Source organism: Cetorhinus maximus, chromosome 6, assembly GCF_964194155.1.
Source record: "Cetorhinus maximus chromosome 6, sCetMax3.hap1.1, whole genome shotgun sequence".
In the NCBI taxonomy this organism is placed as follows: Eukaryota; Metazoa; Chordata; class Chondrichthyes; order Lamniformes; family Cetorhinidae; genus Cetorhinus; species Cetorhinus maximus.
The window spans coordinates 116,053,493-116,074,717 of record NC_135884.1 but is presented as its reverse complement, the minus strand read 5'-3'; the positions used below and the strand labels follow the sequence as shown (position 1 = coordinate 116,074,717).

At 41.0% G+C, this 21,225-nt stretch overlaps 1 protein-coding gene across 2 annotated transcripts in view; it reads right to left on the bottom strand.

Annotated features, from left to right (window-relative positions):
• shcbp1 (SHC SH2-domain binding protein 1) overlaps positions 1–21,225 on the bottom strand; it is a 55,406-nt gene that overhangs the window by 30,690 nt on the left and 3,491 nt on the right. For both annotated transcript variants that reach the window (XM_078544356.1, XM_078544355.1), the window contains 7 exons: positions 19,584–19,699; positions 15,132–15,340; positions 11,683–11,775; positions 8,926–9,165; positions 6,118–6,292; positions 5,048–5,168; positions 2,368–2,499 (listed from right to left, as the gene is read on the bottom strand). In XM_078544356.1, coding sequence (XP_078400482.1) covers positions 2,368–2,499; positions 5,048–5,168; positions 6,118–6,292; positions 8,926–9,165; positions 11,683–11,775; positions 15,132–15,340; positions 19,584–19,699 — 1,086 coding nt within the window. The remainder of the gene's footprint in view (positions 1–2,367; positions 2,500–5,047; positions 5,169–6,117; positions 6,293–8,925; positions 9,166–11,682; positions 11,776–15,131; positions 15,341–19,583; positions 19,700–21,225) is intronic.

Here is a 21,225-nt window from a genome sequence, read left to right as displayed (position 1 = left end):
TTGCTACAATTATATAGGTCTTTGATGAGTGTTAGATTCCAGGAAGCCTGTTGGTGAAGGATTATAGTGGAGCCAATCTTTACTCAGTCTTATCTTTACTTAGAGTGAAACATCACATGCATAGATCTACTAAGTCATCCACACAGTTTCAGTAGTGTATTTTCATATGGGCTCAAGTAAAACCCCAAATAATGTTCTTCAACTGCATATAACTAATATAACAATTGATATGCAATTAACAATGAAACAAAACCTGGAATATTGTGTGCAATTTTGGTTTCCATATCTAAGGAAAGATGTACTTGCCTTGGAGACGATACAGTGAGATTCACTAGATTGGTTCCTGGGATGAGTGAGTTGTCCTATGAGAGACTGTGTAAATTGAGTCTATGCTCTCTGGAGTTAAGAAGAATGAGAGGTGATCGTATTGAAACATGCAAAACTCTGAGGTACACTGCAGCAACTCGCCAAGCCTCCTCCTTCTCTTACTCGGCAGAGTAGACACTGATTGACACTGGCTAGGAAATCTAGAACATGGGGACATAGTCTCAAAATAAGCCGACGATCATTTTGGACTGAGATGAGAAGTCTCTTCACTCAGTTGTGAATCTTTGGAATTGTCTACCCCCGAAGATTATGGATATCCCATCATTGAAAATATTCAAGGCTGAAATAAAGAGATTTTGATCAAGGGATATGGGGATCAAGCGGGAAAGTAGAGTTGAGGTAGGTCATGAGTCATGATTGTATTAAATGGCAGAGCAGGTTTCGAGGGGCCATATTGTCCACTTCTGCTCCCATTTCTTATGTTATTAATTGAGTTGAAAAGATAACAATCAAATAGTCATTTGCTAGCACAGAACTTGTGTATTGCTGAAAAAAAAAGACATGTTGGAGCTTTTTGCCTTGCACTCATTCAGGACACTCCTCAAGAATACCAATATAAGTGGAAAACAACAATTTATACTGTATGTGAAGAGAGTGCTGATTGGTAGAGGCGCTGACATGCACTCCTGACATTAGGAAAGATTGGCTGTAACTTCTGAGCTCCCCAGCATCGTTTGTTGGGGGGATGTGCTGGGGAATCCCCTTCAGAAGTTCTCAGGTAAGGTATGCACAGCAATTGCCCACAAGTGCAAGCTTCCCCTGGGCAATTGCCCTGCACTGGGAATTATCCAAAAATGCCGTTAAATCTCAAACCTCGGATTGTTTCAACTGGGTTACACCAATAGTTACCCAGAAAGTTAGGACTTCTAGCTTCTGGGTAACTATCGTACAGACCCAGGCCGCCCCCCCCCCCCCCCCCCCCCCCAGGGGACTCTCCCCACCCCCCCAAAGGGGTTCCTCCAAACTCCTGACCCACACCCCCAGGGATCTTCCCTCCATCCCCCGACTACCCCACCCATGGGACTACCCCACTTCCCCCCTCCCCCCCTCCACAGGGGTTCCCCCCCAAATTCCTCCCAACTTCACCCCCTACAGGATTCCCCCCACCTGATGGGCCTGATTCTCACCCCCCACTCTCCCCCATGACTGGCCCAGCCTGACCCGAGGCCTGACAAACCCCACAAGCCCAACCCGACCCTGAGGCCATCCCAGAGACCCGACATCCTCCCCTTCTAACCCTCCCACCCCCTGGGCCCGACCCAACTTGATATCCAACCCCCAACAACCCCCAGACCAGAGCGAAGGCCTGATACCCCCCCCCAAAACCTCCAACCACCCCCCCAAATCCTATCCACTTACTTTAGACACTTATCTTCTCCCTGGCCTGTCAAGGGCCTTTAAATTTCAATGGACCTTTAAGCTAACCTGCTTTACGGCAGCTAGTGCTGCAAAAATTGCACTTCGACCTAGGCCCCGGGAACGCGCTGCACTGCCTGGATCTTGCCCGCCCTGAATCAGGTGAGATAGAATCCAAAAAAAATTAAGGTAAGAAATTGGACACGGAGTGGCAATCCGACCTGATTGCCACTCCAAGGAAGTTCAGATCCAATATGTGGACAGGGAAGATCAACAATGGTGACTCCTAATAACACTATCTGTCCACCCCAAAACTATATAAATGAGTGCTAATGTATATTGAAAGCACATTTAGATGAGTTTGTGCTCAAAAGAAAGACATGTCCTCTGACATGTGTGTGTCCAAGTATTAAAGACATGAGTAACTGAAGCATCTATACTAAAGCTCAAATACAAGTACTAGTAATAAGGGGAGCATAACTGAGCAGAATTGAGGTATGGAAGGGGTTTTTAATAATAATTCATTTGAATTTAAAAATATAATTAGAAATGTATTTTAAAGCATTTCATTCTTCCAGATTCCTCTACCCTTTCCCATACAGTTGACAATTATACAGTACTTACATAGAATACCCTCTGTAGCATCATGCTGAATAAATTTCAGGTTGGATATTTTTACACAACTGGCTGTGCAAACAACAAATGCATCTCCTTTACCTTCCTTTTCCAGCACAACATCATCAAGAGGCCCATAACCTAGGCACAAAGAAAGAACATTTTTCATGATTTTGTGGAAAACAAGCCACAACAGATTTGTAGAATATTAACAGTTCCTAAAATGCTAAAAAAAAACACCAGAAAATGTATGTAGCAACACGTTGTTGGAAGCACAAAATCTCTCCAGGTCACACTATTTCTCAAAGACTCTTTTCTCTGATCCAAACTATCTTCTTAAGACCCTCTCCTGTCTCCAAAATCCTCATCTCCTATACCAAATGCTGGAATCCATGGACTTCTTTGTCACTAAGACTGAGACCAGCTGCCTCTGCCACTTCACTCCAGTTTACTAGTTAACTGTTTAAGGATCTATCCTTGGTCCGTTCATATTTCTCATTTACATACTGCCCCTCAGCGACATAATCTGAAAACACAATCAGTTTCCACATGCACACTGACGACAGTCAACTCAACCCCACCATTATCTTTCTGAACCCCTTTTTCTCTAAATCGAACAGAAATTTTCCTCCAATTAAATAATGGGAAGACAGGAACCATTGTCTTTGGTACCCATCACAAACTTTGTCCCCAATCACCACTTTGAATTTATGGTGCCTAGCTCTGGTCTTCTCTGGCAATGGAAGCATCTCTACATCTACCCTATCAATCCTCTTATAACTTAAGAGACTTCTATCAGCTCACCCATCAGTTTTTATTTTTCTAGAGAAAAGAGCCCCAAGTCTGTTCAGCCTTTCCTGATAAGTACAACCTTCAGCTCTGGTATCATCCTTGGTAAACTTATTTGTAGCTTCTCCAGTGCCTCTATATATTTTTTTAATAATATGGAGACCAGAGCTGATCACAGTACTCCAAGGTGTACTTGGAGTACACCTTGTGTACTCCAATCAATGTTCTATCCAAGTTTAATATAACATCTCCATATTTATGTTTAAGACTAAAATTCTTTAAAAATATATGAATGTCCTCTATTAAATATCAATGATCAATCCCTAATAAGTTTGATAAGAGTGTGGCTGCATGTGAAGCAGAAAGAATATTAAGTATCAGAGTAGGGCCTCCTGCAGATCTGTCATGAAGCTATTAATGTATATTAATATTATTGGAAACTATTTTTCTTTTAAAATAGAGGTTTAGTCTGTGGGTATGTCTTAATTGGATTAAAGCCAGCCAGTCTGGGCGCTTTGATGTATACTAGTTTTGATATGTAAGAGAGATAGTGTGCATTTGCATTTTTTGAATACAGCATTCAGGAAGTGGGGTGAAAACTGACACCTATCTAGCAGACACCAAGCAATATGTTTATATTACTAATAAAATTGGTACTATGAAAGGGGTTTTATTGTTAGAAGAGGGTGGTGATACAATGAGAATTTACATTCAATGAGAGGTGGTAGGTATAACTTCAGCAGTTTTCGGCTGTACAGGGCAGAGGCAATGTGAGATCAAAAGGCAGCTGTAAGCCTCCAGCTGTCTCCACAGGAACCAAAGTGAAAAGAACCTCATTTTGAATTCATAAGGTGAAAATGCTTTGCCTGGTGTTTGGTTAAGTCTAGGGGTTGCTGTTGCCTTAATGGAGATTAGTTTGGGAATTTATTAAAAGTTATGATAGTAGAAATTTGAAACCATGTGTATATATATTTTAACCTGTGTAAATTAATAAAATGTTTAATTTAGTTTAATGTAAAACCTCGAGAATTGGTGGCCTGATTCCTGAATTTAGAGTAGTACCTCAAACATAACACTTAAAATTATAGGTTATGACAGTTGTTTAAAGTTTCCCTCTGGGATTTTTAAATAACTCAGCTTTACCAACTACATCGGCCATAACAAGATCCCTAAACTTCTTAATATACCAATATCAGCACTGTCTTTAACTCCCTGTCTTCAGTTGTCCCTCCTGCAACATTCCTATTTGTTAGTTCAAGCGCTGTCACAACTGAAATTAGACAGAAACCCATCTTTTCTCTTCCCAAAGTTTTGTTCTTTGCTCCAAAAGGATTTATGCTTCACCTTTTCCTTATGGTTTGATAATGTTAAATAAAACAATCACGGTTGAACAAGTTGTGCAATCACATGCATGTTGGATACCACTTGGATCCAAGCATTTTGATCGCCCTGTCCATTGCTGTTTCTTCCAGCTTCTGTCACTACCTCAATCTCTAACCCCCACCCCCTCAATATTACTCATATTTGACTGTGGTTGTTGATTGAAACCAGCTAAAAAATGTCTTAGTAATTCATTTGGATCGCTTTGAGAAGGCTGCCAAAAGATTTGATAATGCACTATTATAAATGCAAATCTTCAGACCGCCAGTCTACTGTGACCTGAATTTGTATTGGACAAGCAAGAAAGTAATAATTTATGAAGTTGATTATAAACAGGTACCATTAGATTAAAACTAAAATATATTAAAAAGATCTCTGCCAAATATTACGAAAATCGGAGTACAACTTTTACAAGAGTTGGCAAATGGTGCTTGTGTTGACATATCACCCTTCCCCAGTTTACAGAAAAGAAAACCTGTGTAAAGATGCAACATGTACACATTATTCTTCCAGCCCTTACCTTCTACTTGAATGGAATCAGCAATGCTGAAGTAGCCATTCACAAAGTAATGACCAGGACAGATAACAACAACATCTCCTTCAAAGCAGGCATTTATTGCTAAAAGTGGATCACTGTGAAACTAAGACAAAAGGTAGTTACAATAAAATATTTACTTAGTCTTTCAAGAAATACATTTCATTCACTTGTAAAGCAATTTCCTGTACAGGTAATTTTTAGACTCAGCAGTAAGGGAGAACCATGATTGTGTAGTTCTTCATTCTGTTTAATATTAGTTATATTAGCTTTGTAATTTACACGTCCCCTAAATTTCACAACTCTGTTTAATGAACAGAAAAGCCAACATGGAGAGCTTGCTTAATATTGCATACAAAGAGCCATTTGTGATTTTTCTTGAAAAAGAATTGCCAGACTTTCTCAAGTTTAAAAACTATGCAGATTGACACAACGGTTTCCTAAATCTTAAACTAACAGGATTATGATGCAACATCAACAAATTTTACATCACAAAGGCTTAAATGAAAACCTGAGAATAGCCAGGACAAATCTCAATCAGATTAGATCCTTTGCTAGCACTACCAAATTTGGATCAGAAGGTTACAGGTTTAAGTCACATACATGGCACTCCAGTGCAGTACTGCATTGTCAGAGGCATTATTCTTTTGAGCATGTTAAACCAAGATCCAATCAACTTGTTCCAGTGGTTCAGTTGCACATGAAAGATCCCAAGGTTTTACTGAAAGAAGGGGAGGAGAATCCCCTTGCCCTGGCCAAAGTTACTTCCTCACCACCACCAAAATGACTAACAGGCTATGTGTCTCATTTCTGTATGTAATGCTGCTGGCATTGAATAATTGCAACAAGTTACTGCACTTCAAAAATAATTCATTGCTAATAAAATATTACAAATAGCTGATTTTTATTGTAATGCCAAAATGTTTATTAAAAAGGTTACAAATTTGTCCACTCTGCAATCTCTCAGGATTATATTTTTGATTGTGTTAATAACTGAAAGTAATGGTTTTATTCAACTAATATTTCATTAATTGATGGTCAGTGAAAATCATTACCTCCAGCACATGTTCCTGAGTCACATGCTCCGGGTTTAGTTTCTCCCTCAGCAGAGATTGCAGCAGAGTAACAGTCATGGCGTTTGAAACTACATGAATAACATTTTCACCTGAGGGACGAGTTCCTTTAGCCTGCTTTGTTGGCAATCCATGGCCATCCTGACATAGCACATACCTAAAAATAAATGTTTTTAAAGTTATTGGTGTTGTTAGTTAGGAACAGAGTTTCAGCTTTATATAGCTTTATCCAAACTTCTCCCAATTGTTACCACTCATTTCAGTCCCAGAACATTGCTACAAGAGTTCCTCAGGACAGTATCCTAGGCCCAACAATCTTCAGCTGCTTCAAAGACCAATCCCCTCTATCATAAGGTCAGAAATGAAAATATTCGCCGATAATTACAGTGTTCAGTCTATTCACAGCTCCTCAGATAATGAAGCAGCTTGTGCCCCCATGCAACATGACCTGGACAAAATTCTGCCTTGGGCTGATAAGTGGCAAGTAATATTTGTGCCACACAAGCGCCAGCCAATGACCATCTTTAACAAGGAGTCTAACCATCTCCCCTTGATTACCATCACTGAACCCCCATCATCAAGATCTGGGGGTCACCATTTAATTTAAATTTTCATAAAATAAATGATTGCATTTAGAAGCTAAATATCAATATAAACTTTAAACGAAACTAATAAAAATACATGAATTTTTAAAATCATGATGGAAAAATTTGACATTCCAATATAAAATTAACTTTTCAGCGGTTGTGAGGGTGTTGAGCAGTTAGTTCATTTATGTGAAATAAATTTATTTAGGTTTTTAACGAAAATTTAAATTAAGTGATGAGCCTCAGATGTTGATGGTGGGGACCAGAAACTTAACCAGACCAGCCACAAATACTAAAACAAAAACAGAAACAAAAATACCTGGAAAAACTAGTTCTGTTGAAGGGTCATGAGGACTCAAAATGTCAACTGTACTCTCCTCCGCTGATGCTGCCAGACCTGCTGAGTTTTTCCAGGTATTTCTGTTTCTGTTTTGGATTTCCAGCATCCAGTTTTTTCCTTTTATCAGGCGCAAATACTATACCTGCAAGAGGTTCAGAGGCTGGGTATTCTGAGATGTGACTCACCTCCCCTCTCCCCAGAGTCTTTCCACCATCTGCAAAGTACAAATGTGATGGAATACTCTCCTCTTGTCTGGATGAGTGCAGCTCCAACAACACTAGGGAAGCTTGACACTATCCAAGACAAAATTACCCCGCTTAAACTACCTCAAAACATTCACTCCCTTCACCCCTAGCACAATATGGCTGCATATACCACCTACAAGATGCACTGCAACAATTCAACAAGGCTTCCTTGACAGCTCCCTAACCTGCAATCTCTGTTATCTAGAAGAGCAACTGCAGCAGCCATCTGGGATCAACATCACCTCAAAGTCACATGCCATCCTGATTTGGTAGTATAGCACCATTCCTTTATTGTCACTGGATCAAAATTCTGAAATAATAGTGAAACTGTCATTGTCGCCACCGTTATTTCACCAAAACTGACAGTAACTTCAGGAGTCCACACCAAACACACAGAAATCCAGAACTTTTTAAATTTGTTCATGGCATGTGGATGCCACTGTCTCTAATTGCCCTTGAAATGGTGGCGGTGATCCGCCTTCTTGAACTGCTGCTGTCCATGTGGTGTAGGCACACTCAGTGTTGTTAGGGAGGGAGTTGCAAGAGTTTGAATCAGTGACAGTGAAGTAACAGCGATATTTTTCCAAGTCAGAATGTGAGAGACTTTGAGGGAAATTTGCAGATGGTGGTGGTTCAATGCACCTGCTGTCCTTTTTCTAGATGGCAGAGGTTACAGATTTGAAAAGTGCCATGGAGGAAGCCTTCGGGAACTGTTGCAGTGCATCTTGTAGATGATACACCCTGCTGCCAGTGTGCCAAATGTTGGAGTTAATTTTTAAGGTGGTGGGCAGGGTGTCAATAAAGTGGGCTGCTTTGTGGCTTCTTGAATGTTATTGTAGCAGCATTCAATCAAGAAAGTGAAGAGTATTCCATCACTGTCAGTGATTCTACACTTCTCCCAAAGGTGCGCTTTGGAGATCCCCCACAGACTGCAATCCCTAAGCAATCAGTACGAAAACTTCCACTTTCACACCGTCAGTCTCATTATAAAAACCCTTGAAAAACTTAAACCTTGTTGAATGAGGTGTAACTGGGTTTTTAAGCTGTGTGTACTAACTTCAAAATTACTGCTCAATACCCTCACTGCCCCTGAAAAGCTAATTTTACATTGGTGGAATGTCAAATTTCTTCATTGTGATTAAAATTTCCATGTAATTTTATTAGTTTCTCTTAAAGTTTATGTTGATATTTTAGCTTCTAAATCAATTATCTATTTTATGTGCCAACTTAAATTATGGAAAGGTTGAAGTGCTTTTAGCTTCCAGATTTGCTGTCTGAGAATACATCGATGTGATTGGCTCCTTATGCTGCTTACTGCAAGCCTGGAACTTCCCTTGATGTGGCATCAAATTTAAACCTTCATCAGGAAAGAAGAGCACGGCATCAGAGATCACTAGAGCTTTATGGGCAGCTTTCATAGAGCTCAGTGGTGAGCCCTGCTGCTTCACTGCTGACTGCAAAATCTAGCCCATTATTATTTTTTAAATCACAGTTGAAGATTTTTGTAAGAGAGTAAATACATTATTTAGAAAAAATGTAAACTTCCGTTAATTTTAATATCTAACAGGAAAGATTCAAGGTAAACAATATCAATGGAGTGAAACAAAGTACCAATTACCTGTAAAATGGAGTCTCCATTATTTGAAGTTTATATTTCAGCTTCTCCAATTGTTCACAAAGTTGAAATCCTTCGACCATGGAAACGTTATTCAATTCAGATTCTGATGCTGGATCATTAATAGAAATGTTCTCTCTCAGTTTTACAAATTCCTTATATGTTTCCTCACACTTGGACAATAGCCGATTATATTCAGTAACAAGGTCAGCAGGAACACGATCTTCAAGGATATCATAGTACCTGAATTTAAAAACAAAAAGTGGATATTTTCTCCAGCAGAGGTGCACCTTTAATTTTGTGACCAGCCCAGGTCACACTCCCCCTTATTTAATCTATAAGCTTCTGTTGAATTCATATTTACAATCCATTTATTAGAATTATAGTTGAATTGGGCATAATGAAAACATTTCAGGACACAGATGCATTCAGTCCCAATTCTGGTGAAAGTAGTTTCCAAGAGATTCCAAGTAAAAATGGCAAAAGTTTGGTTTCAGCTCTTCTGTATTTTGGTGAGGGGTTCTTATTTGGTTGATCAAAAACAAAACTCAGATGCCAACTTCTACAGTAGTTTTAAAGTAAAGACAATGCTGCGTGAACCATTAAGGAGCCGAACCACAGAAATCAAAATAAAAATTCAATCCTCAGTCCCTTCAGAGTTAGTCAACTTTTATTAGGGCAGCTAGGGGAGCACTATGTTTAGCCTCAGAACTGCATTGGGAAGGGGAAAGTGGTCATAGCTCCTGCACCTGACTGCTAACCAACAACTACTCTTCAATGCTGGCTGAATACAGGATCAAACTTGTGCATGATGCCCTGAGTGTGAAATAGCCTGCCAAAATATCAAAGCTTAAAGATGAATAAAGACATTTGGGCAAAGCACTAAAAGTACACTGCCAACCCAACAAGGAGCAAGGCTTTCAACAGAGGAAGAAAATTAGTGGGAATGAGAAAATCCTATGCATTCCAGTAACATTACTGCAATTCAATCATTGATAAATCCTCCAGTTCACTTAATACTAAAACCAATTTTAATCACATGGCTTTAGAGATAATAGTTTTGTCAAGCACAGATAAAATTTCAGTTTGCTTAGAGCACCATCTGGTGTCAGGAATCAACAAGTACTTCAGTGAGAAGTCTCAATATTAGCAGTGAAACTGAATAAGGGGGCGAAATAAAGGATTATGGTTGGCCTTGGGTGGCTTGAGATTTAACTAAAAGTTATGGAGGATCTCATATTACAGTGATAATGTAGCCATGAGTGAATCATGAAGATTATATAATCAAAATTCACCGGACCATCCAGTTCCACTGACAGTTGCATTTTTAAGTAAAATTGGTTAAAATTAAAAATTAAGCAGACAATGACTACAGCCAAGGGCTATCAGTAATAAGTAAAAAATACAAAAGCAAAATATTGCGAATACCGGAAATCAGAAATAAAAACAAAACGCTGGAAATACTCAGGTCAGCAGCAAAGAGAAACCAAGTTAACATTTCAAGTAGATTTGATTATTAAGCATTTTATGATTTTATTTTAAATTGGATTTTAGCTGTTACTACTTAAAATAATTAATTTGCCAAGTTAGGGCCTGAACTTCCTTGGAGTGGCAATCAGTGTCGGATTGCCACTCCATGCCCAATTACTTACATCAAATTTTTTTGATCCTATCTCATTGACCTTCGGATCAAGGCCGGGGGAATCCAGGCAGTGCAGCGGTCCTCGAGGCCCACCATTGAAATGCAGGACAGTCGAAGCGAAGGAGCTCGCACCCACTTTTTGACGGCACTAGCCGCCATAAACCAAATAAGTTTAAACGTCAACTGAAATTTAAAGGTCTTTGACTGGCCAGCGAGAAGGTAAGAGGATAGAATTGGGGGGGGGGGGGGGGGTGATCAGCTGTCATTGGAATCGGCTGCCAGGTGGGGGTGTCAGGAGGGTATCCAGCCCCAGGTCAGGCCTGTAGGGTGGGGGGTGGAGAGGTCCGGTGCAGATGAAGGGAATCCTGTGTGGGGGTGGGTAATAGGAGACTCCTGGGAGGCCCAGGGGAGAGGGGGAGTCCCATGGGCGGGATAGTCGGGGGGAGATCCCTGGTGGTCAGGTGGGGTAGTCCCATGGGGTTTAGTCTGGGTCTGTACAATTGTTACACAGCAGTTAGAAGTGGTTTTAATTCTTCTAACTTTCTCTGGGGAACTATTGGTGTAACCCAATTGGAACCATATAAAGTTTGCAATTTAAATCACACTTTAGGATGGTTCCCAGTGCAGAGCAATTGCCCAGGGGAAGTTTGCACTCCTCGGCAATTGCCATGTAAACTTTACCTGTGAACTTCTGAAGCGGATTCCTTAGTGCGTCTTTGGGGTACCCTCCCCCCAATCCGACGCTCATTACAGCCCTTTGTGTCAATTGCATCTTTAATACTATTTCACTGCATGGTTTTAACTGTACACTACAGGTAGGGTTTATAAGGTTGGAAAGGCTAGTTTTTCACAGCTTGATTAATTAATTTTTGACCTGTTGAAAGTGCAACAGGGAAGTTATCATGCATTACAGAGATTACATATTTAAACACAGCAAGTTTGTGATTTCTATTAAACCAGTGGCAAAACTTAGAGAAAGGTCTCTGCCTTTCTAGAAAACACTGTTCCAAATTCATTACCTCTGAAAATTACATTAACTCTAGAAATGCTGAATGAATTCTCAATATTCTGACAACTGCAACGTTTGGCCAAGGCAAACCTTGGCAAAATATACTAACAGCTTTAATCTCGGTTCACAACATTTGACAAAATAATCAAAATCATCTTCGTCATCTTCATCCCAGTTTCTCCAGATGTGTAGGAAGAAAAATCTACAAAACATAAAATGTCAGGCAGTTTATACTAATTGTAACCAATTGCAATAAATGTTAAAATACATAAATGAACTCATTTCAGAGAGGTACTGAAAACATCTAATTAACCATAGACAGCACCTGATAAAATCATTCATTAGAGACTCAGATTATTAGGCAAATAAAGTTAGGAAAAGCTCCAGGAGAAAATTTTCTGAACAAGTTTTCTTCAGTCTTGAGACTCCTGCTTTGAATAAGCTCTAATATCAAAGATACTGCGCCCCCTTCGGGTCTACTGATGATTTTTAGCATTGCCAAAAACTAAATAAAATCCATTGTGAAACAAAAGCTATAAATTTATAATCCAAATAAATGCAGCCTTTAAAATATTGGTGAAAATTTGTCACATGGCTGGAAAATATCATAGGAAGCATCATTTACCTAGACTAGTTGCATTTTTATAAAATAAATGGCAGAATCAATAATCTCCCACATCGTTAAGTTAGCACTTATGTAATGTGGGACTGAACAGATCCTTGAAATTCTGTATTTGTTTAAAAGGCCATTGACAATATATGGGGTAAATTACCTGTTCTATGCCTTGGCCAAAATAGTAGCTTAAAACAGTAGCCTGGATTTTGCAGTGATAACGCAACAAAACTGTCAAGGTTTTCCGTCACTACTCCACTGAAACTTACAGTAACTTATGGAATTGGCACGTGCTGAATAATGAGGAAATCCAGAAGTTGCTGTCTGCAATTCTACACTACTCCAGAGAGGGCACTGTCGAGGTACTTCCCACCACGCTCTCCCACTTCCCCCAGCAGAACACAACCAATGGAAATCAATTGAATTGAGAACTTCTACTATTATGCTGTAAAGAAAATCACTTTGAAAAACCTTGAATGAGGTGTAACTGGATTTTTAATAGCATGCTAACTTCATAATTACGACTGAGCACCTCATCGGCCTTGGAAGACTAATTTTATGTTTGTGGATTGCAAAATTTCTCCATAATAAATTCCACTTTTAAAAAAAAATTTAAAGTTTCTTTACTTGAACATCTGGCTGAATACAAACATTTATTGCACTGAAATTTTAAATTAAAAAAGTGAAGGGTATTAAGTGCTTTTAACTTCCCGATTTAACGTGTGTAAATACTTCAATTTGATTTGCTGCTTACTAAATGTCACTGCTGCTGCATGCCAAAACAAGCCTTTGATTTAGAACACCACTGGGAAAGGATAAAACCACACCACAGGGATCATTAGATGTGGGCAAATTCCGGCCAATATATATTTAATCAGTGACACTGATTCTGAACAACGAACTACACTTGGATTCCTTCCCACCTGAAACCAGAAAACAAGATTGCCTTCCTCCTTAGCGCTGTTAGTTTTAGCACCAATGACAGGTGCAACAAATTGTTTCCAAATGTAGTTAGAAATTCACTAAAAATGGATAAGCACTTGTATATTTTTTATACAACATATTAGTCTCTAAACATTCCCAGCACAGAGATTCATGTAATACGATTTGAGAATAAATGCATGTGCCCAGTTCACAGCCTACACGTTCCTCCCATCTATTAGTTCTAACAAACAGAAAATCATGAGGGTTCAAAGTCAGGCATGTGCTCACATTCTTATTATGCACTCCTTTCTTATGAATCTTTGCTGGAAGGGTTGTATTCCCTGCGATTTAGAATTGAGGCATGATTTGATCAAAGTTTAAGATATTTAGGGGAGTGATGGGATAGATAGAGAGAAACTATTTCCACAGGTTGGAGAATAGGGGCTGAACAATAATAAGGGAGAGGGGGTCCGCCCCCCCAGAAGCAAATGAAGTGTGGAGCCAACATGCTCCACGCCAACACGCCCCACAGCCATAAAGCACTGCGGGTGGGCCAAACAAGGGCCAAGTGGGGCTTCCGCCCATCGCTGGGGAGAAAGTCCCACCCTGTGGAGCTGGCAGCCAATTGGATTAGCCAGCAGCTCCATCAGTCTCAGAGTAGCCAAGAGCGCGTCAGTTGTCGCTGCCAGGATCTTGGGCAGGGGTGGTTTAGACAGGTCAGGGAGTGGAGTGGGTGATGGGGGTTAAGTTTAAGGCTTCAGGTTGGTAGGGAGGGGGTTCGATCCCAGGAGGGCCGCCTTGCGGATGGCAAAGGGCAGCCCCTGAAGATAGATCCCCTCTTCCTTCCCACTCTTCGAAGAACTTTTTTTTAAAAAACGGACTGCCCACTCCTGCCTGACTGCCCACGCCAAACATTTTATGGCATGGGCAGCATAGTATCAGGGTCAAGTGGCTTGATGAAAAGCCTAAGCAACCCTTCATTACCTATTTGAATATGGTGGGTGGGCTTCCGACTGAGCTCGGGTGTGGGCTAGATGGTGGTGGGTTGGGCACCTGCCCTATTTTACTGGTGCCTTCCCGTCCTCCCCCGCAACACACCTGACAGGGACACGTAAAATACGGCCCTAGGACTTGTGGACATTTCCTAAACCTTAGAGCCAGGCCTGTTAGGAGTGAAGTTAGGAAATATTTCTACACAGTTGATGTTGGGTCAGTTGTCAATTTTAACTCAAATTGATAGATTTCTGTTAACCAAAGGTATTAAGGGACATGGGCCAAAGGCAGGTATATGGAGTTGGGTCACAGATTAACCATGATCTCAATGAAAGACAAAATAGGCTTATGGGACTAAATGACCCAGTTCTGTTCCTATGTTCTGGAAAAAAAAACGTTCATCCATCTAAAATTTTTGCTTCAGCTTTCTGCTTCTGAAGTTCATTTTATTTCATGGCATCTGATTCTTTTTCTTCACATTGAAGATAAACCCACATACAAAATGGATAAAATATGTTCCATTTCTTTGTGTTGCCAGAATTCTCACTTACAGCCCAGGAAACATGCAAAAGGAGATCATTTGCATCAAACTATACCTGTATAACATCTGCCAGCACATTACCCATGTGTGTCATCTGCTGCTCCCTCTCCAGGCATCTCACTATCATCTGCCATCTTCTCTATCACTTGCTGCCCAAACCTCACACTGAAATGCCTCATGTGTTCAGTTTCTCAGTTCCAACCTCGTCTCTCCTGGCACTTCAATCTGCTGCTTGGTTTGTGACTTCTTTTGCCCACAAGTAAAGAACCTTGCTTCATAACTGAACAGATACTCATCATACAAGTTAAAAACTTGCCTATTTTACTGGTCAACAAACTAGAGTTTATTCATAGCTCTCACTCCTAATAGTTTGGCAATAACAACACAAAACAAAAGAGAGATACTGATCAAGTATGTTCAACGATCTGAACCCTTACATAGTTTTTTTTTAAAAAGCCAAAGTCAAGTTTTTCACTAAATCTATTACCGGAGATGTTCGACAGCGAGGGCTGTTTGGTCAAACTCTCCTGACTCATCACACACCACATATAGTTCTTGCAATGGCACCAGGTGCTTTTTTGCCTCAAGGAAACTTTCCATTGCTTCTGCGTCAAGAGGATAGGTTTCAGACTCATAAAGGAATGGCTCTGTTAACTTTACCACTGCCCTGTGGTTCGAAGTCTCCACATCAATCACCTGAAATTGTAAGAAGGTGCCTTTTTAAAAAACGGAACAAGCTCTGTATTATTTTCCAATTTTTCAAATCAGTAAGATTTAAAATGCAGACCCTCATGAACTACTGTTTTTGAAACATGCTTGCTGTAAAACACAAGTGTCTTTTGAGGAACTTTGATCATAACGAAAGCTACCAGAACAAAATGACAGATAGTACTGGTCTGGGGGTGGCGGAGGGGAGGTTACACGAGTACAGTAGGGGGCTATTCTTTTGAGGTTAGGCACACTGAGGTAAAATAGTGAATCTAATCCAGGAGAACATAGTAATACAATAATTAGTTTTATAGGTTTAAAATAGATTGGCTAAATAAACATTAAAGATGCAACCAGCTTTGCATGAGATAGATATGAGATGACTAGTTGGACATATTTAGCTTTTGTCAACTTAATTAATGTGAATGTCAGTCCAAATGTATTTTTACACATAACATAGCTGATTCTTTGTTCATATGGACCCCATCCACTCCCCCCTTACAAGAGTATCTTTATGTGAAATTATCTTGGTTATGTTTAAACTTGCAATTTACTGAATTCACTGTTATCAGGCAAAGACCCAGTGTAGCTGGAGGATATGATCACCAGCAAGAGGAGACAGAAGCATATGCTTTCCACTGGCACAGTCCTGCTGCAGAATTTTGCCTGCTGTGATTAAAGTGAATGGACTGAAAATTGTGCACTACATGCACATGATTTTCCAATGTGTTCCTAGTTGATGAGGCTCTGTGAGTAAGCGCTCAAGTGGTAAATTTACTCTATAATTTCAGATAATTTCATGTTCAGTCAAGTAATACTGGGGAGTCTGCTTAACTCAACCTTATTGCTTGGGAATTTGATATGGTCCTCAGTGCACAATTCACCAAGCTGAGGGACAATATTAACATTTATCATCTACATTGACGAGTGACTGCAATTTCAATGGGATGAAAATTAGGCAGTTTCCACAGCAGACGCACACAATTTCTTCTACCAGGTTATTGTCCTGACAAAGTTTAAAATTACCCCCTGTATTTCGAAGAACTTTGGTTGAAGGTTGCAAAAACTGTAGATGACTTTCTTTTTAAGAGGGCATCATCAGTTTTTTTGTTTTAAATAAAACCAGAAAATGCTGGGACTATTCAGTAGCTCTTGCAGCATCTGTGGGGAGAGAAACTGAATTAACATTTTGGGTCTGGGTGACCTTTGATCAGCACTTCTGCAAGTGCAAAAAGGGGGTGATAATGGGACAAGTACAGGGAACAAAAGATGAGTTTAGAGGCAATGTAAATGGGTAAAGCAGAATCAATAACTGTCACCTGAAAAGAAATAGGGGCAGAAGCTATTATCTGAAATTGTTGAATAGTCCTCCAGACTTAACGTTGCAAAGTACCTAATGGAAATGAGATGCTGTTCCTCTAGCTTACGGTGAGGTTCAATGAAATGGTGTGAGAGTGGGAGTGGGACAGAGAATTAAATGACAAGTAACTGGAAATTGTGTCACGCTTGTGGACTGAACTGAGGTATTCTGCAAAGTGCTCACCCTGTATTTGGCCTCCACAATATTAAGGAGGCTGCACGATGAATACAGTATAATAAATTGAAGGAAGTACAAGGAAATTGCTGTTTCACCTGGAAATAGTGTTTGTGGCCCAGGTGGGAAAGGAGTGGGTAAAAGGTAGGTATTCCATCACCTGCGCTTGTATGGAAAGGTGTTGTAGGAAGGGGAGGGGTTGTTGGTGGTGATTGAAGAGTGGACCAGAATGTCAAGGAGAGAACAGTGTCAATAGAATCTTGAATGGGGTGGGGAGGGCGCTACAAGTTCAGAAAGAGATAGGTGAGAGTGAGTAAGAGGAGCAGAAAAATTGAGATGGCTAATATAACGCCAGCAGTTCTCAGTGAAAAGATTGAGAAAGATTAAGTGGCCAGAGCAAAGATCCTAGGTAGGATAAGAATTCCAAGGATGGGAGAAAGGCTCTGCTCTTTGGCAGCAGAGAAAGACTGCTGGCCAGAGTGTGCACAGAGGCAAAAGAAGAGCCCACTGTCATGCTGAGCCTGAAATTCATTGAGATGTGGGCATAAAGAAACAAAGCTGAGGCCTTTGCTGAGAATTGATCATTTGGGATCAGACAGCAGGAGGTAAAAAGGGATAGTGTAAATATGGCAAGGGGTGAGAGTGGAAGGCAGCCATGGGGACAGAAGAAAATGAATGGGGTGAAGGACACAGCAGGGCATTGGTATACAAGAATTGTTGAAGTTTGTGATCCTTGATGCCGGAGAAGAAGAAAAAAATGTTTTAGTAAAACACAAGATGAGATGTAGGGTGAAATAGAACAGCAGGCCAGGATAGCTTTGAGATAGAATGAGTCAGTGCTGAAGAGAAGTCGACAGCGTGCATATGTTGGTACATGGGGTTGAGTGTGAATCTCAGGTGATGGCCAGATTCAAGAAGCACTGAATATCTTCGAAATATTTGTAATCATGATGGATCAGAAACACGAATGGTGGAATTTAAGATGGAATCCACATGGAATAGGTTAGAGCCAGGGGCAGTTGTTAAGGAAAGAGATCTGGCTGTGAAAATGAGTTTCGATAGATAACTGATAAAACTTGAGAAGGGAAGCAGAAAGCAATGAAGATGATCAGGGTAAAAGAGACTAACTGAAATCCATGAAACTTTCTTAAAATGAAGAGGTTTGGCTATGGCAATTGAATTCAAGGGGAGTTTAAAGAAGCTCTTCAAAAGCTGGAAGAAAAAAGACCTGTGTCCTCTTGCAAGTTCAGAGCCTCTTTCCAGGCCATGACCAGGAGGCCGGACTTTCAATTCAGTGTCAGGAACTTGACATACAGATAATTCCAGGGTCTTGACCCGCCATGCGTCAGCAACACTATTTTCAAATGTAAAATACATAACTGGCCTAAGGATGAGTTTGGCACCCAAGAAGCACCAGGAGTGAACTGAAGATGGGGCATAGAAACCGAGGGCCCTTTGAAAAGGCGAGCAGCAGCCATTGCTGGGCTTGCCGTTCATTGAGGACACATCACAAGAGGCCCAGTGCTGACAAGGGCAGGCATCCAAGGGTGAAGCCAAGGTTTTCTGATGTCTCGAGAGGCAATGACGGAGGTCATTATGGACCAAAGCACAAACGTCCAAGACCATCTGATGGAAAACTTCAGTCTCAGACGGCATGAGCACTCAGTTATTTGCAGGTGGCTGACTCTTGGACGGTACACCCTAAGTCTTGGGTAACGTCTTCTTCCCCTTGCAACCACTCTGTGCTCCTCTGGCCTCATCCCAACCAGGAGGATGCCTCTGCTGAAGCTCCTCTTCTGTACTCTATCCAAAATTAGAGTAATTTGTTCCCATTTCCACTCTCTCAACTAGCATTCATTCCACCAGTGCTTCCTCTGCCAATCTCTGCTGCCCAAGTGGTACCAAAGGCTTGATACCCTCTGAGAACTCCTACCATTGTTGACAAATACATTGTCTCAGTACTAGCAATGGCAACTTGTGGCACCAGCTGGGATTTATTCTCCCTCTTTCCCAGTATATCTATTAGCCCTCATGAGTCCCCACTGTTGATGGCCACCAAACCCTGATCTGTCCCAGATACTACGTGTTCCCCGTGCCTGCAAAATGAAAACTCAAAACTGCTCCTGCGGCCTGTTAATGAGCTCAATGAGCACTTCATTGGAGGCCTGCGGATTTTAGAAAACACCCAGCCCTTTAAAAATTGTATTGTGATCCAGAGGTGGCGAGATCCAGTGTCACCCTCTGGGAACACAATTTTCAAGTCATTCCTGCACACATCCCAACCCCCACCGGCATTAGAACATCCAGCCCATGGAGTCTCAGGAGAGAAAATGGTGCTGCAGTGTAACATAACGCAGACCTGAGTCAATCAAAATTGGACAAGTTTCTTCAGTGCCGGAAGGATGATTGAATGATAAATAACATACATAAGTATTAAGGGCTGAAAATTAAAATTGATAATTGCTCAACATTGATTTGAATTAGGGTAATTTGAGAAAGGAGTAAATAATATTCACACTTCTCTCGCAGCACACTTAAAATATCTCACCTCATTGGTATAACCAAGGGATTGAAGCCCATAAGATCTTGGAGAACACACATACTATAATGTGTTGTGTTTGTACAGCACTGCAAGCAGAAGTACCAAAATGCAGTAGTTAGCATTACCTTTTGCATTTATTTAAAATAGACATTTACCTCAACAAGCACCTCAAACATATCATTGGACCAGAGTGCTTGCCATCCGTATGGTTCTAGGACCTTCTCCAAATATTCTGCAATGAAATCTTTCACTTCCGATGGTTTAGCATCACCTGTTTGTTAAAATCGTGAACAGTGAATCCTCAATGGCTTTAAAATATTCTAATCAAGAATTTTAGATGATATTCTGCATCATGAGCTTAATACTTAATATTGAATAAGATGATAAATGTCATTGTGAATTCTTTCCATGGGTATTGTATAATTTACTCTATAACAGATATTGTCCAACTTAAATTTCTGAAGGGAATAATCAAGCAAAAAAATAAACCTTTGCAAAATTCCTTCTTGTTCTCCAAGATAACATTGCCAAACTCCAAAATATCAATTCTAGATTAGAATCTATCCTCTGCAGCCTGCACAGATGCATTCTATTAGAACAGGTGCCTTTGAGTTCCACAAAATATTTGATCAGTTATAAGAAAGAAGTTGCAGATTTTGCTCGAAGAGCTGGAAAAATATTTGGTTAAATGTCAAAACATTAAGGGCTGAATTTTGCAGATAGGCCACAGGGCCAAGCGTCAGGGCTGGAAGCAGGTACCCCTTCTGTTTGGGCGGGTATTGACCATCTGCACACAATCTTCTGGCAGCTCATCATGAGGCTGACCAGAGGCCAGATGTGAGTGGCAGAGGCAGCGTCAAGTTTTGCTGCGGCAGCTGCTGGTGCCACATTTAAAGGGCTGCCAGCACCACTTTCCATGGGGACTGTCTGTCTACCTGAAAAGAATGGGATTGTCAGGAATCCAGCAGCCAGAATGGCAGAAGGAAGTCCCTGGGTGGCTCCATGGTTCGGCAATGCCTCCTTGCAGGCTCTCCTCCAGCCTGCAAGGGGTAAGTGGGCGGTCCTCCTCTTCGGGGATGGGGAAGAGGCCTGTCCACCTGACCAAGCAAGCCGGGACAGAGTTCGCAGAGCTGGACAGCTGCTGTAAGTCATCCCCCAAACCTGGATCCGCTGCCACAAGCATGTCAATGGCCTTACTGGGTCTGCCAAGGTGAGTATTCCATACCTCTTTTCCCTTTGGGGCTTAGATGTGGCAATACAAGAAGGGTGTGTTTGGTAGAGAGAGGTGACCACCCAGTCAGTGGCAAAGCGGTCAGGCAGCAGCACATTCTGTCAATATCATGGCTGCATCAGGCAGCCACCAGTCATCCCAAGCCACAGGCAGCAACATGCCTCTAAATCAGCTGCAAGCACAAGGGGTTCACCACATAGGGCTATACATAAGAGATTTAAGAGCAGCACCTGGCTGCAATTGGGGTTCACAGGTGAATAAAGTAGTTAAACGTTAGACCCCACCTCTGTTGTACTGCTTAATAAAGGTTTAATGTATTTTGCACTATATCTTTCAATTCTTGCTGCACTTTGGGACTTCAGTGACACTGTAGCTCCCCCAAGGGGCTGGATGTGACTGACCATGCCATGTGTGTTCAGCACTTCTTCACCCTTGCTGAAGTGCAATGTGCACCTGGGCACTGTAATGGAAAATGAAGGTGCAGCGCTGAAGAAAGGTAAAGCTTTATTGGTATGGGCTCAACGGGTTGTAAGGCTCAAATGAACTGTGTTAGTGCTTCCCAAAGC